General features: G+C 47.8%; 7 protein-coding genes across 7 annotated transcripts; 3 read left to right on the plus strand and 4 right to left on the minus strand.

The window, feature by feature from the left end:
* Window positions 1-915: 915 nt before the first annotated feature.
* Window positions 916-2,479, minus strand: N7532_006952 (uncharacterized protein; the record flags this gene model as incomplete). The annotated part of the gene is made up of 6 exons (XM_056619445.1): window positions 916-1,104; window positions 1,166-1,279; window positions 1,343-1,521; window positions 1,598-1,940; window positions 1,994-2,203; window positions 2,243-2,479. Coding segments are annotated over 6 exons (1,272 nt in total), but the record flags the coding sequence as incomplete, so codon positions are not given.
* Window positions 2,480-3,453: 974 nt separating this feature from the next.
* N7532_006953 (CocE/NonD family hydrolase) lies at window positions 3,454-5,366 on the plus strand (the record flags this gene model as incomplete). Its single annotated transcript, XM_056619446.1, is given in 4 exon segments — window positions 3,454-3,653; window positions 3,704-4,301; window positions 4,316-5,196; window positions 5,273-5,366. 4 exon segments carry the CDS (start codon window positions 3,454-3,456, stop codon window positions 5,364-5,366), a joined length of 1,773 nt encoding a protein of 590 aa, XP_056475605.1.
* Window positions 5,367-6,054: 688 nt separating this feature from the next.
* On the minus strand, window positions 6,055-6,699 carry N7532_006954 (uncharacterized protein; the record flags this gene model as incomplete). The annotated part of the gene is made up of 1 exon (XM_056619447.1): window positions 6,055-6,699. One exon carries the CDS (start codon window positions 6,697-6,699, stop codon window positions 6,055-6,057), a length of 645 nt encoding a protein of 214 aa, XP_056475606.1.
* Window positions 6,700-10,283: 3,584 nt separating this feature from the next.
* N7532_006955 (uncharacterized protein) lies at window positions 10,284-11,346 on the plus strand (the record flags this gene model as incomplete). Its single annotated transcript, XM_056619448.1, has 3 exons — window positions 10,284-10,597; window positions 10,663-11,001; window positions 11,034-11,346. 3 exons carry the CDS (start codon window positions 10,284-10,286, stop codon window positions 11,344-11,346), a joined length of 966 nt encoding a protein of 321 aa, XP_056475607.1.
* A 266-nt stretch (window positions 11,347-11,612) lies between these two features.
* Window positions 11,613-13,163, minus strand: N7532_006956 (uncharacterized protein; the record flags this gene model as incomplete). The annotated part of the gene is made up of 3 exons (XM_056619449.1): window positions 11,613-11,752; window positions 11,798-12,182; window positions 12,999-13,163. Coding segments are annotated over 3 exons (690 nt in total), but the record flags the coding sequence as incomplete, so codon positions are not given.
* A 575-nt stretch (window positions 13,164-13,738) lies between these two features.
* N7532_006957 (uncharacterized protein) lies at window positions 13,739-14,431 on the plus strand (the record flags this gene model as incomplete). The annotated part of the gene is made up of 1 exon (XM_056619450.1): window positions 13,739-14,431. One exon carries the CDS (start codon window positions 13,739-13,741, stop codon window positions 14,429-14,431), a length of 693 nt encoding a protein of 230 aa, XP_056475609.1.
* Window positions 14,432-14,501: 70 nt separating this feature from the next.
* Window positions 14,502-15,571, minus strand: N7532_006958 (porphobilinogen deaminase; the record flags this gene model as incomplete). Its single annotated transcript, XM_056619451.1, has 4 exons — window positions 14,502-14,686; window positions 14,780-15,036; window positions 15,087-15,451; window positions 15,479-15,571. 4 exons carry the CDS (start codon window positions 15,569-15,571, stop codon window positions 14,502-14,504), a joined length of 900 nt encoding a protein of 299 aa, XP_056475610.1.
* Window positions 15,572-15,582: the final 11 nt, after the last annotated feature.

Raw genomic sequence — 15,582 nt, forward strand, 5'->3', positions numbered from 1 at the left:
GAGCTCAGAGGGCGGTGACCGGTTCTGCCAGGGAAACTGAACTAACCCGATTGGGGCTAGCAGCACCCTCATAAGTGCGCTTAGCTGCGCGCGCCCCCATACTTAGTTTCTTCTTCAGTCTTCGTTAATACTTCATGATACCTTTCATTTTGAGTTGTAACAGCGAAAGCAGGTTTGCATGAACAGTGTCCCACCTCCTACCTAGATAACTCTGAACTCGGGGCGGTGAGTTTATGCCATCCAAACATGAGTTGTAGCTACGCTCCGCGGTGAGTACACCATTTTTAGGGTATTTTATCCCAGGTCTCAATCTCCAGAATCCGACTGGCCGTGGATAAAGAGACACAATGTCCACAAAGATGTACCTTTGTTTGTCAATATTTCGAACAACCCTTTACTGTGTCCATATATCCGTGCCTATAGACGCACCACCACCCGTTCCGGGTTCTGGGTAGAATGGGCAGTGGCGGGATTCCATGATCGGACATGACGTAATTCATTAGTCTCCTCCGGTCACGCCTGTGCTAGACGCTTTGGATAGAAGCTCGGCCTCGGACTTAAGCACAAATACCGCCGAAATGCCGATGTACCGAAATGCCGATGATTCAGCTGGTCAGACAAACAAACTCTGGCTAGCTGTTTGGTTTTGAATCGTTCAATTCTCTTCTTCAAAGCTGAGCCCCATCAGACTTTCCTTTGGACAAGTAAAGCCATTGCGCGCCAACCACAGAATCCACTATCCTTCCATACCCGGGAGCACAGCAGGGAGCGATTATCGCCGATGTTTAATTGTATTAGTTGTATCTCAGTTTTTTATTGGGAAATCAGCTCCATGTGAATACTACTACTCATATTGACTATTTTTTGCCGGTAGGGTATCAGTTTTCAGTGTAGCCTCAGGACCCAGTCACAATTTTATGACGACGGCAGTATGCTTCCTCGACATTCACCAAAACCGATACGCCTTGTACCATTGTCACACCAGGCTTCCAAGACGATCTCATCCCCATCATCCAAATACTTGACTTTAGTGCCATTAGGATATTCAAGTGGACGACTACCATTCATAGTTGCTTCAAAAAGGCATCCCAGTTCGCCTTCGTCCTATTGAGTCGCTCTTCGTCAGATTGAAGAATGGCAGATTTCGAAAGTTTCATATACTCACCTGCCCGGATATCGTCCCTGTGCCCATCATGTCCCCTGTTTCCAAACCACAACCCGCGGATGCGTGATGTGCGATTTGCTGATATGGGGTCCAGTACAGAGAGCGCAGGTTGCCCTTTGTAATATTGTACCTTTCTCCATTTCCTAGATACCATCATCAATAAAAGGTAACAGGCACCGAATTATATTGCTTACTGATGAGCGAAGCACTTAGCTTTATATCAAATGTAGCTGTTGTGCGTTTCGCGTAACGTTGATGATCGAATTCAGTAGTAGAATGATCATGTGCAGGCTGACAGGCAAATGGTTTGAGTGCATCCAGAGTGACAATCCAAGGGGATATACTGGTTCCAAATCCTGAGATAACTCAACACTGTTAGCTTTGTGAACAACAAACCCAAAAAAATTCAAATATTTGATGAGTTTGGTTCACCTTTGGAATGAAAAGGCCCCAACGGAGCCATCTCAAATGCCTGAATGTCTCGACTAGACCAATCATTCAAAAGAACAAATCCAAAAATGTGCTCCGATGCATTGTCAGCGTTGATGGTCTCTCCCAAAGGAATGGGCGTCGAAACAAAGTATCCCATCTCCAGCTCATAGTCCATTTTCGCCGATGGCCCATAGACCGGCTGATCAGCATCAGAGTCGTATTTAACACCTTTAGGTCGTCGTATAGGGTGCGGGGACGGTACGACGCTCGAAGCTCTTCCATTGTAGACGGAAGGGGCATAAAAGAAATTTCGCGAGACCTCTCCGCCAGTCAAGGGAGCACACTGGCACGGGTCAGTCACTGGTCGTACTGCGGGGGGCACATTTATTTTCATACATTCCGGGCATGTTCCAGCGAACAAAAGAAGTCTGAGTACCCCCAAATCTTCATCGGGAGGTGCATATGAACTTCGCTCAGGGGAATAAAAGATTCCTCTGGTACACTTCCAACTGATAAATCGTGGATTAAGATTTCTCTCACTTTGGACCTTGTTTTGGAGCTTAGAGCTGCAAAAGAATTAAGTGAAGGCTGCAAGGATGGATTAATCTAGGCGATCCATTTAAGTTATAGAACCATGTCACTGACTTGGCTGAAAATGTCGTATAAACTTTGGGTAAGCTCGAGGCCATCATCCTTCTTATCTTTCCACAGCAAAGATAGATCAACTGCATAATGTCCAAGGGCTGTAGCGCAGCGTCTTTTCGGGTCAGAATCGGTTGAAATAACACCAAATGGGATGTTATGCAAAGTAAAGGGTGAATCCTCAGGTACGGGGGCTTGAAAGTCATGGTCAGAGATTTGGATAGACTGAAGTAGTAAATAATCTGGGACAGGTAAGAATTAGATATTAAAAACAATTCTGGGGCATTGTTGGTCCTAGGTCGCCAGAGTCGGATTCGGTCGGATTCGGTCGGATCCGGAGAATACCTCGCTGATCGCGAGAGGCGCTACTGAGCCGAACCAGGTCATGATCTGCGCAAGCATGAAACAATCTGGCGTGTAAGCGATATATTACGACACATTTTTGCCCACAGGATAGTTTGGTAGGTCTCGTTTGCCCACAGACGACCTAATGTAACAATCATAAGGGCCAAGTGCGTATTAGAATCGAATGAATGACTTAACTATGGCTTGTAACTAGTTAGACATGGCTTTATGTAACTGTATTTATGCGTTGTGGTAAGATAGAAGATATGGAGTTAGGAGATTTTTCAAAGCTTTACTTTTCCCTTCGGCGTGTGGTGTCGTACCGATTGCTGGAAGTCGCCGCTGACAGACTTAGATCGAACGACACGGCTATCCCTGGGGCCTCGAACATGAGCCTAGGAAAAATCGACAGAACCATCGGCTTTTCGGGCATAGAGAGGTTCGCAACGACCAAAACAAAGGGCCTTTGAAACTGAAGCGCACCTGTTGACTCGAGCAGTAAGCTGTTCCGGAATTTGTGAACAATTGCATCTGAACAACGGGTGGATCTCTCTAGCCCCTTTTCTTTTTTATTCGGACCCGGAAGTCTTCCGTCTCCTTTGAGTGAGGGAATTTCTCGATGACTTCGGTTTGTCGTTTTTAGGTTGATCGGATGCCTCGATGACACACGGGATGTGACCGAATTAGTTGCGTAAATGGAGATTCGGGCCGAATGGTGGATGGTGGTTGCGGGGTTCGGCTGTACGAGTTCGAATCCGACTTTCTAAGAACTTACGATATAAGTGTTACTTAACTCCGTTGCATGAGGGGAAACCGATCGTCTTACCTTGAATCGAAACACTCATCTGCAGCCCCTCCATCAATTCGCGATGCTAACTCAAGCCCACAATATCGAGACCACTGACTTGAAGTCATACTCTTACGTATTTCGGCAAAACGTCTCGGTCGGTCTCTCAAATGGAGGCCAAATTCGCTGTAATATCTATCTCCCAAAGACCGGCACGGCTAATGAGCGTTATCCCGTTTTGGTCACCTACGGTCCCTACGGAAAGGACATTCCCTATGAGCAGTATGTAGAGTGCCTTCAAAGATCCATTTCACGAACTGAGCCAAATCAAGGTTTGATGCTGCGAGCTTTGCCGATTTAAATCCCGACCACAAGTCCGAACATGCTGCCTGGGAGACGCCTTTCCCTGACTACTGGACTTCTCATGGATACGTCGTTATCCGAGCCGATGAGGTGGGTACGGGTCAGTCACCCGGTCGCCTTGATATTTTCTCGGTCGCGACGGTCGATAGCTTCTGTGAACTTGTCGAGTGGGCTGCCATCCAAGAGTGGTCTACTGGTAAGATTGGGCTGCTTGGTATCAGCTATTACGCCGCAACGCAGTGGCAGGTTGCGGCCCGAAATCCCAATGGCCTGGCCGCAATTGTGCCATGGGAGGGATTCGGAGATCATTATCGCGACTTCTCTCGACATGGAGGAATATTTTCGAATAACTTCTTCAATCTATGGTTCGAGAGACAGGTGAAGTCAGTCCAGTACGGCCTGCCCGGCCGGGCGAGCCGTAACCGGGGCCCCGACACCGTGGATGGAAATCTGACCGAGGAAGAGTTGAAAACAAATGCAGCCAATATATTTGATCAGCTCCAATCACAACGCTTCCGGGATAACGAGCGACATGCATCTGTCAACTTCAACTTTGAAGACATTCAGGTGCCTCTCCTAAGTGTCGCGAATTGGGGGGCTACCTCCTCCACCTACGTGGCAACGTTGAAGGCTACACTTGGGCCAGCTCGGAATTTAAATATCTCCGCTTCATTACAGGGAGACACGACCTGCCTTTCTACTACCCTGGCGAGGTTGAAATCCAGCGCAGTTTCCTTGATGCGTTCCTGAAAGGGGAGGATCGGATCGGATGGTCACGAAAAGGCGCCGTTCCTCCGGTCGACCTTGTTTTGCGAAAAGGCGACGTCGGGTACAACGACCCCGATGCTGAAGCATTGTATCCCCGTCGACAAGAGAATGAATGGCCCATTGCACGGACTCTTTACACGCCGTTCTTTTTGAATCCCGATCAAAGTCTCACGGAAAGCAAGCCGTCACCGAACACCATTAAAATTGCCTATAGAGCCCTTGGGAGTGTATCAAAACCACAGACTGTCTCTTTTCACACTCAACCCTTCCAGTCACAAATGGAAATCACGGGGCATATCGTAGCCCATCTGAACGTGTCCATGACTCAGGACTCTTGGGGTTCTGTTCCATCGGACATTGACTTGTTCGTTACGCTTCGCCATCTGTCATCCGACGGAAAAGAAATTTTATACACGGGTACTATCGGTGATCCAATTCCCGTAACAAAGGGCTTTTTGCGCATGAGCCTACGGAAAGTGAACAAGGAACATCCGCGCCATCGCCCGTACCTCCCACATCGCGACTACCTCTCGTCCGATGTCCAGCCGGTCCTTCCCAATGAAGTATACGCAGCTGATGTGGAGCTTTTGCCCACTAACGTCGTTGTGCAGCAAGGAGAGACCCTTGTGTTCGAAGTAAGTTCAGGAGACACTCCCGGGGTGGGGCTTTTTGAACATTGTGATCCAGTCGACAGGTTAGTTGCAAGCTGCATATCTGCGCCATGCCGCATCCTTTGCTTTGAGGATACTGATCCTAATTTGAATTGACAGATCTCCCCAACAGTTCGCGGGTACGAATTTCATTCATTTCGGACCGCAATACATCAACACAGTCACTCTTCCTATTATCCCTCCAAATCCGTGAGCACCTATCGGGGTAAAACCTTGGCATGTCCAACAGGGTCTCCTGGTTTCAACAGTCACGCATGGCTCCTGTCAAGACTTAAACCGTATAAATCTTCCCGGATGTCTGAATACGAGTGGTATTTATGGGCACAAAGGGACGAAGATGTGTGAGAGGTGTAGGATTGTTGAAGCTTACTGAGTGCGGGAGGTTGAAGTAACATGCCATCTCTCTGCTATTTGTTTGCCCAGCCATTATTTGCCCAAGGGAATAGACGGGGTGAATAGGACATCCTTGGCAATAAACAGCGCGCAAGGTCGAGAATGGAAAGTTAATGTAAAGAGGATAACATTCCATGTAAGGGATTGTTCTATATTCTTGGTGTGACGAATTTCTCTCCTCATCCGGAGAAAAGTAGAAATGAAACTCATATTCGTTCAGTTGTTCGAAAAAATGCGTTCAGGGCGTGTCGATTGTTTGGAAGCAGAATAACCCGCTCGGTCCGAAAGATTGCGATCTCGAATCTGAAGTGCGTGATCTGGATAGGATGCAACTGTTCTGATTGAGGGAATGGGTCAACCAAGTTTGGATTGGAACTCGGCTGCAGGGGATCAAAATTCGGCTGGAGTCGTTCTAGGTGGGCGGATGGGAGACGGCTGCTCAATTTCGTGGGGATTGAGTGCTTGGTCGAACAGTTCCGATCCCGCAGTCACACCAGCGTCATATCCCTGTCCAGATCGGTGCCGTCATCCTGACTGGCAGTCTCCTGTGGCAATAGATATCCAAAAAAGGCACAAAACACGGACTGTCGTACTAGAACCGCAGTGACTCGTGTTCCGGTGGTCGGACGTGAAATGGACTCAAATGAAAGCGCATAACGGTCGGCCTCGATAGAGTCAGTGAAAGGCTTACCACATTGCCGTTCTAAATCTATATCTTTGTCCTGCTCTGGTGGGAAGCCAGATGGCACTGGTAACGGGATCTCGAGTGTGGCTGTGTCCAGATCGTCCGACACAGGGGGATGAATCCCATAGGAACGGGTTAGCCCGAAGAAGAGGAGCCGCAGGGACTGGGCCATCTCTGTGGGGTTTATTTCATGGAGACCGAATTCTAGTGCGCGTTCGATGTCCTCCGCTTTTCGAGGCACACGGCGATGATGATCCTTTTGCGTCGTCATCTCGAAAGCAAACTGGAGGCTGAAGCGCCAAAGATCCCAGAGCCCAAACTGGAACCGACGTCCAGAAATTCTTGGCAGATCGGACACAGACCCACCTGAGTCTACAATGTACTGTTTTTCCAAAGCTTCGTCGATCGACCGCGTCCCCGTCAAGCGGCTGCGGCAGAATTGGCGCATTACGCTCTGCCCAACATCAAGAAGAGAATATCTTGGAAGAAGGTCTTCAGCGTCGGGATGGGGAGCTGGATCTGCTCCATTCTGTGCCAGATTGCGTCACGTTCCCGTTGGCAGTCGATGTATTTGAAGAGTCGATTTTGCTTCCGGCGGAGAAAGGTTAAGTCCCGCTCAGAGACACCGGGTGCTCGGGACTGCAATAGGCGAACCGTCACCGCGTCGATTTGGGAAAGAAGATCCGCCCGTCCTCCTACCATGTTGTCAAACACGCGCCGAATATACTCCAGGTAGAAAATCACTGGCTGCGCACACTTATCCGATCAGTACCTTTTCACAGACGACATAGCCTTCGAAGGGAGACAAATAGCATCTGTTGTAATTCAAAGGAAGATTGCTTATTTCTCTTCTGGACAGAAAACTTGAGGGTTTATATACACATGCGACCTCCAGATTGATTTCCAATCAAAGCTGGTAATTCCGTGAGGTTAGGAATTGATTCCGTTACGATACGACATATCACAACAGCATCACCTCGTTACATCTCATGGCTCTCAGCTTGTGCAAAACGCCAATGCTCATATCCGCCCAAAGCCCCTTGACGGGGAGGAGTGCATCGAACGCGTCCGCCAGGGGTTGAGGGAGCGCACGTAGGTAGTCGGCTTTTCGGCTGCCAGGCTCGCTCTGTAAAACCGCCCACCAAAAGTTCTCGGCGGTTTGATTACGATGCCCGCCCGTCACGCCTTGATAGACACGAATACTTTGGTAGATGCGCCCATCGGAGGGAAACCGTTCTTTGTGGAAGTTTTCTCGAAGAGTGCGAATAAGGTCCTCGTCGAGTGATTCGGGGTGACCTGCATCTGTGTCAGCTGCCACGTCCAGTTGGGTTTACGTTGCGGTCAATGGACCTGAGGCAGTCACATACACATCCTCTAACCACCACGGATTTTCATCTCCTAGCTCCCGAAATCTCGCTCGGGCGGCCGTGATGAGGCTCTCTTGATCCAGGGCTAACAGTGTATAGTCCAGGCTTTTATGTAGTTGGCGAAGGGGAAGTAACCGGGCGGGACCCAACGTCGAGGATTGGAGCCAGACTCGTCTGGCATCCCAGTCCGCCACGTCAATCACAACGGGCACATGGAATGCATTGCTCAGGCGGTAACATCCTTGGAGTCTCAAAGTCCGTTTTAGACGCACCACATTCTGCTGATCATCAATAAGTCGGCTCGCAGTACACCCAATGGACAGATCGGACAGCTGGACAAGCGCGGCGCACTTGAAACAGGAATTCTGATAGGGTAAAGAGCTTGTACTCATCGCTCTCAATCTCGCGTTGTTTTCTTGATGTGATAGTTGTACCTCGAGTTTGTGGACGTCTGTGCCTCCTGGTTCCTCGAGGCATTCTAACTTGGCTCCCGTGCTACGCCTGAAGTCAAAGCTATATCGAATCGTAAGGGCTTCATGTGCGGTCTTTCCAGACGATTTAATAATAGCAGCAATCACCGGATATTGCGCTATTACTGGTGTGCAGAAACTAGAGCTGTTTGAAGGTAGAAAAGCCGTCATTGTCCATATACATTCCAGCGTTGTGAGTTACAGCCTCAACAAAGATATGTCAACAAGTGTGCTTTATGTGCCTCCGTAGTGAATGGCTGGTCAATTTACACTCTTTCTGCGTTGTCATTGCCCAACCTGGAACATGTAACCTGCTTTCAGAGTGGCAATACGCTTTGCTAAGTAAAAATCGGGGCCAATGGTTCAACATACCCCTCCAAACTTGTACCATACATAATTCATGCTGCGTAGATATCCGATTTCCACGTACGTGACCATGTCGCAGGAAGCTCGCAGACAACTAGAGGGTCGTCTGTCGGAGCCCGAACCTCAGCACACTTGGTCCTCATTCGCGAAAAAATGCCAGTGGCTGGGTATAACACCAGATTATGCATGTGTTCCCACTGATAGGCTCTAGACCGGCGGCCGTGGCAGCGGATACAATGCAAAACTTCGGTTGTTTGTGGGACCGAGTTGGACAACGTGTTCTGATCACGGCCTTCTCTCTCGGAATCTTTGTGAGGCATCGACACATAACGTGATTTCTTGTATCTGGTAGAACTCGCTTCTGAAGACTAATCCCTATGTTCTCTCTGCGGGGCGCATACCGGGCGCGAAGCCACAATCTGGTTCCAGAAAGCCAATTCATAGCTATTCCACTATTCCAAAACTTCTGATAGGCAGATGACTTCAGTCTGGGATATTTGCCTTTCTCCAGCAGGAATCCGAGATTTGAAGGCTAGGGGATGGAAAAAAAGGGCTAAGGCTTCACCTTGCGTTGAGCTTAGCCCTGTGAACAGTGGATAGTTCCAGCCGAGATATGATAGAGATAGTGTAATTGAACCCAACATAGCAAATGTTATACAAACATGCCGTCTGTGATACTCTACTCCAAAATGCCAAGAATCCTGAAAAACTTGTCTGAACGAGAATAGGAGGCGAAGCTGCACAAGCCAGTGTGCACAGGTGTGTGAACACCTGAACACCTGTTTGAACATCAGGAGCCAGTATCCATAACCTCTAATTTATACGAGTGAGAACAATAAAGAATAAGAGAGACGTGCTAAGTCCTTGGGTAGAAAGTGAAGAGGAGATAGGTATTGTAACCAGCCACGATAGTGGAATTTATTCTGCTGGTTTACTAGGTGCGAAAGGAGGTGTGGGAGGCTACCCTATCGTACGGTCAGGACGAGGAGATTCCTTTGACTCTGCAGCAAAATCAACAATCATAGTTTTTAGCCGTGCATTGATTACAATTTCCTTCTATGTAACGTATTCCACGGTACTGCGGGACACGCGGTTTCACGGAACACCCTCTCCCATTACAGAATTTTGAATCAGGTATCTCAACCAAAACCCATTAATTAATATAAATATAGCGATTTTTACATGAATTGATCCTGTGCCCAATCTCCCCGCATCCACTACACCTTGGCGGAGCCCTCTTTGCTGGCTGATCCTGCGGAATAGGCAAATCGCCCTGCGCATGCGATACTACCCCTTCACCTTCAACTGGCTGATTTAGCTGCTGAACTAGCTGTAGGCCCTCTTCGACCGATAGACCACCTTCACGGGCTACCTGACTAGTATACCGATTGGGCTTTTGGCGCTTCTTCTTATTCGCTGCGCGTAGATTGGTGTTCTTCTGCGCAAGAAGGGCTACGTGGTGCATCGTTACCGCGCAACTCTTGATAATCTGATCTAGCGCCAGTTTTTGAAGGGGTCGGAGGGCTGTTCGACCGTCGCTTTAAATATTAAAAGCTAATGAGCAAGGTTGGGTAGCCGTTAAACTGCCAGCGCCTCTCATCCCCACTTCCAGGTCGAGGCCATGACGCGTGTGGCGAGACCCTGCATGGGGCTCGTCGGGAACTAACTTACTAAGGCCAACTACTTTTCCTGTTTAGGATCATGTTCGTTCCCTTTTCCTCACGCTCCTTCCTTCTCTATTCCCATCACACTCCTTCCCTATTTTGTCCATCAGACTACTCTTTACTCAACTCTGCACTTCATTCCCAGCCCCATTCTTTGCTTTCGCCATGTCGAATTCCGATAACCCACCTCGCTCGCAGTCGGGTCCCTTAGACTCGGGCACACCGTGTCTAACGTTCTCCTCGACTGAGTCCTCAGTATCGATGTCTTCTGCTGACCAGAGCCCGAATATTGTGTTTTCTGCACTGTCTTTCGAATCGGTGTCCGAGTTTGTGCACTTTGTGCTCCAGAAACTCGAAATTTGGCATCAGAATAAGCTCGATTTTACGGAGCTCGGTTGTACGGAGTACCTCTTCATAGATATACCTATTTCGTGGGGGGAGCTCGTCTTTACAGCGATCGACAAGAAATTTCGGGTACGGTGAGATGCTCTCTTTTGACTCTGTTTCGACTCTTCAGCGACTCTTTAGAGACTGACCTTTGAAGGCAAACTTGGGATACCAACTCCAGAACCTTACGGGTCGTGATACCTGGGGAAGGCCATGATTTTGTACAACAATGGCTATCCAACTCCCGCTCTCGATGGGTTAAGGATGGGTTGATCGACTGGGATGAACACGACCTTCTCGAAGTTCGCGTTGGGACAACTATCGAACTACCGGCGTCCCCATTTACAAAAAGCCGAAAGCAGCCAGAGTTTTTCTTCCGTCCAAAGGACAAGCAATTACTTCCTACGATTGCGGTCGAGGTTGGCTGGTCGGAGTCCGCACCCAATCTTCAAAAGGACATGGAGCTTCTCCTGAGGGGGGTGGCGGTGCCATCAAGGTGGTTATTGTCCTAAATTGGCGTGTCCAAAGGCACAGAACCGTTGTTGCTGGCACAGTGGATGTTTGGAGACTCGATCAAAATGGCCAACCTGTTATTGAACAGTCCGAGGTATGTCAGACATTCGATAGCATTTTCGAGGCATTGTGGTCTAATATCTTCAAGGAGGTCTTCCCCATTCCGAACCCACCTCGCATCCAACGACTCGAAGTTACCCGCGGCGAGCTTTTTCAGTCTATATTACGACCCAGTCGCAACCCAGATGATATTCTGTACTTCGATATAGACTTACTGCGCCGTGAAGCGAGCTACAGCTTTAATTTGATAAACCTCTCACCTGCTTGATCCGTCATATTGTTTTCGCTTATAGCTAGAACTCTATCCTTATCCCGGCAGATCAGTTTACTTTCCGAGTAGCTAGTTAATTTTTACCAAAATTACAGGACCCTCGCAAGCGAAGGTCCGACACCCAAACAAAAAACGACCCCCACAATATAAATTATCACAGCATCCGACTTTGACACCCAAATTACCCACATTTACATTAGAATTACTAGTAATTGAGGTCTCAATATGTGTATTCATAGGACGAACAATAAATAAAAAAAATTTCAGCGCTTCGAACGGCGTCCTGACTGCCTACAGTGCCGTTTTAGTTCAATCATAACCTTCTTCCACTGGGGCCGCAGTTTATCAATTGCCTCCAAATCAGTCAGCTTTTGTTTATCCCGCTTCATTTTCGCCACATTCGCTGAAGAAATAATGCCTCATGATCGAAAACCTGTTCTTGATACACCATAACGTGCATTGCGTGCAGCAGTTGCAGCTTTTGATGTCTCAATCTCTCGGTGTGCCTCCTCTAGCTGATATGCACATGATTGTGCCCCCTTTGAGAGCTTTTTGACAATATTTTCATGATGAGAAATATCCTTGTTTAACGTCAAAAGCATGCTCTCAAGTCTCTGAAATCGTTGAATTGTTTTGGGTGTGCTGATATTTGTTGAATTGGATGAATTGGTTGAGGGGGATTCTGGCACTTCAGGATGATTATAATCCACCAGATTATCACACACAATATTAGGATTTATTGGCCAGATGCCAGATAATTTGAATCCAAGATGAATTGTGCGTAATGTAAAAGTTTTGGTGCGAATTGATGAAATTGCAGCCAAAAAATCAATCTTTGAAAACTTTGTACAACCAGTTGCGGTTGCTGATTCAATGCCCTCGCTGTGATAGTGTTTATGCACATTAAAAACACCAACATCAAGAGGTTGCAGAAGATGGCTTGTATGTGGAGGTAAGAAGAAAAGTAAAATCTTTTTTATCTTCACAATATTTGACCATCTCATATGTCAAATGTGAGCCAAAGCCATCACATATGAGCATCCTCCAGGAACCTTTCATGCGTGCTCTTGTTGCCTTTTCAAAATGCTGAATCCACTGATAAGCAAGTTGATCATTTATATAGCCAGTCTCAGTGGTAGCAATATGCTCCTCATTCTTCAGATCATCAAACCAGCGAAATTGGGGCTGTGCAGCAGCAAGAATAATCAATGGTGGAACACAAAACCCATCTGTTGAGATTGCTTCAACCACAGTCACATATTCACGATTTGTATGGTTGCCAGAAACAATTTTTCGCCTAGGTTCACGTGTAATGATCCATTGGTCTTTTCCAATACCAATTTGGAAGCCTGTTTCATCAAAATTATATAGATCTTCAGGTTGAATACCATATAGATCAAATGCATTTTGAAACCTTTGAAACCACTCCTGAATCAATGATTTGTCATGTGCATGAAGACGTTCAATATCAAGGCTTTTTCGACGTCGGATATTGTATTTAGGATGTCGTTGTAGGAAGCGTTTGAGCCATTTTTCACTCAGTGGTGGTGAGGATGGGTTTGCGAGTTTCAAAATTGAAGTTGCAGCTGCCACAATTTGTGTACGCTTAACTGGTAATCCTAGACTATCATTATAGTCTATCCAGCTACATAAAGCTTTCTCTTGGGCAGGATCAAGCTTCCGACCATTAGGTTCACGTTCAAATAGTTATTTTTTGCCCCGATAGCGGCTACGGAGCCGTTGATAAGGCACATCAAATTCACGCGCAACTTTTGAGATATTTGGCCGAGATTGGGTATGTAGTTTTTCCAGCGCTTTTTCAATCAGTTCCTCATTTCCTTGTTTGTATGAGGCATATTGGTGGCGTGGGAGGATGCTGAAGTGGAAGTGTAGCTTTTTGAAGAGATTTATATTGTGGGGTTCGTTTTTTGTTTGGGTGTCGGACCCTCGCTTGCGAGGGTCCAGTAATTTTGGTAAAAATTACGTGGGGCCGGTTAGTACCTAATGCCGTGAACATGTGCTCGTGTCAATTTGAGCTGATAGGTGTAGACAAGTTCCTCCTAACCTTTTGTAGTAATCCTACTCATCACAAAGACTGGCTATGTCGATCTCATGCCGCCGGATGGCCGATCGCACATTTGCGGAGGCTGTGCGCATTCAAGCTTACCGGTCGGTCATAGGTAGCGACAGAAATGGGTTATTTCCAGGCTTAGCGGTTTATTTTTGGTCTTGTTGATGCCGTCAGCATCTTGGCGCTGTGGGATCCAAGCCAGCACTGCCGATGGCTGATCGGTACTTATCTAGAAGTTTGCTGCCCAAGTCAAACAGTCTGGACGATGCAGAAAATCGATTCATCTAAACAATTTATTTCTATCTCAACCACGAAATTATGGCCAGAGGTGGTCCGCGAAAAAAAATATATACCGACCTCGCTACCGTCCTCATCCTCCTTTCAACATTTGCCGGTGCAGTGACTCTCCAGACGCAATTCGCGCTACCGGATAATTGCAATGGAAGTCGCGCACGAACTCTGGTCGCCTTCTCGTCGCAATTCTTCCTGACCAGTCCGATCGCTGTTTTTGCCATTTTCATGAGCTTGCACGGATACAACGAGAATGACCTTATTGAAGCGGGACGTCATGAATTTATTCAGTGTCAATTTGCCTTGACTGGGATTATGATCATTGCTGGCTTTTTACTTCTTAATGTTGCGACGATCTTCACCGGGGGAAATTATCTCGGTCCATCGGGGACGGCATTGATGGGGCTTTTTATACTGGCCACGATTGCGTGGGGAGTTGAGGATCATTTGCCTGATAGCCAGCGGATGAAGAGGCAATCTACGATAGAGCAACCGAGTTCTACATCTCTCGTTGAATCACAGCCTGCATACCAGCCGGAGTCGACCTTTGCGGAATTCCTAGGGTTACACGGGAATCAGACTTTGTCTACGCCACGACTGATATCTCGATGGTCTATCTGTGTTCTTGTGGTCCTTGAAGCTGTGGCTATTCTTGTATTGTTTGGACTGGGAATTGCCCAGGCTGTACCTACATCTGCCACCGGATGCGATTTGATATAGAGAATTTGGGACGACTTCTTTCATCTGAAATTATTCATGATTCGTCTTCAAATTGTGTCAAGTCCTTTAATCACCTCGACATCCGCAGTTCATTCTGCTGAAGAGTCCTAATCTCATCTAACAAGGCTCTCCCCCCATTCTCCTCCAATTGCTTCGCAAGCATAGCGCCGAGCGATTCGGCGTCGCCGTCACCTGCCACATCCGATACAGCGACAGAGGATACCTGGCTCGAGCCATGTCGATGGATGATATTGTCTTCAAGTCACAGGCGAAGTCCACCGGAAGAGAAGTTTTCCTCTATAATGGAATTGACAGCAACTGGCGAGGAGCAACCGCCTTAGAGGGTACGCAGCAGAGATCGTTCGGCCAGAGAGATCCAGCGAGTGGGTAGCTCTTCGATCTTTCGAATGACGCTGAGGGTTGACGGTTCATTTGCACGGATTTCGATACCCAGCGCACCTTGGCCGACTGCATAGGGGGATTCGGAAGCTGAGAGACTCTTGGTGATACGGTGAGATAGATCGATGCGGTTGAGACCGGCTGTTGCGACGATGATTGCCGAGAAGGGACCTTCTGGAACGTCTAGTTTGCGTAGTCGTGTTTCACTGTCTTGATTTAGCATCGCAAGTACAACAACTTTGGTATCGACACTCACAGATTCCCACGGCACTCTCGAATAACCAAATGAGGATACTTGTACTTCAACAGCGCCTTCCGCCTCGTCGAACTGGTACCTACCACCGACCCAGCCGGCAATCCAGCGAGATCGGTATAAGGAAGACCATCCTTAACAACCAGCGCATCCGTCAGATCTTCTCGATGAATAATAGCACCAATAACACATGCCTCAGGCAAATTAGTGGGCATATTCTTCAAACAGTGCACTAGCAGATCCAACTCGCCCGAAGACAATTTTGCCTCCATCTCCTCGGTCCAGATGTTCGTCGCTGCGTCAGACGGTCCGCCGAATTTGAGGAAGGGGCTTGTCTTGTCGACATCACCGCGGACCGAGACGTCTTTCTATGGGAATTTGGTTTGGGGGTGGACCTTGCTGAGTGCCTTGGAGACGCGCTCTGCTTGTACGAGGGCGAGCTTGGAGTTGCGGGTGCCGATCAGGAGCTCCACTTTGATACCTTCCATTTTGAACGGAT

This window comes from Penicillium argentinense, assembly GCF_028826775.1.
Source record: "Penicillium argentinense strain IBT 30761 chromosome Unknown utg000005l_segment0_segment0, whole genome shotgun sequence".
In the NCBI taxonomy this organism is placed as follows: Eukaryota; Fungi; Ascomycota; class Eurotiomycetes; order Eurotiales; family Aspergillaceae; genus Penicillium; species Penicillium argentinense.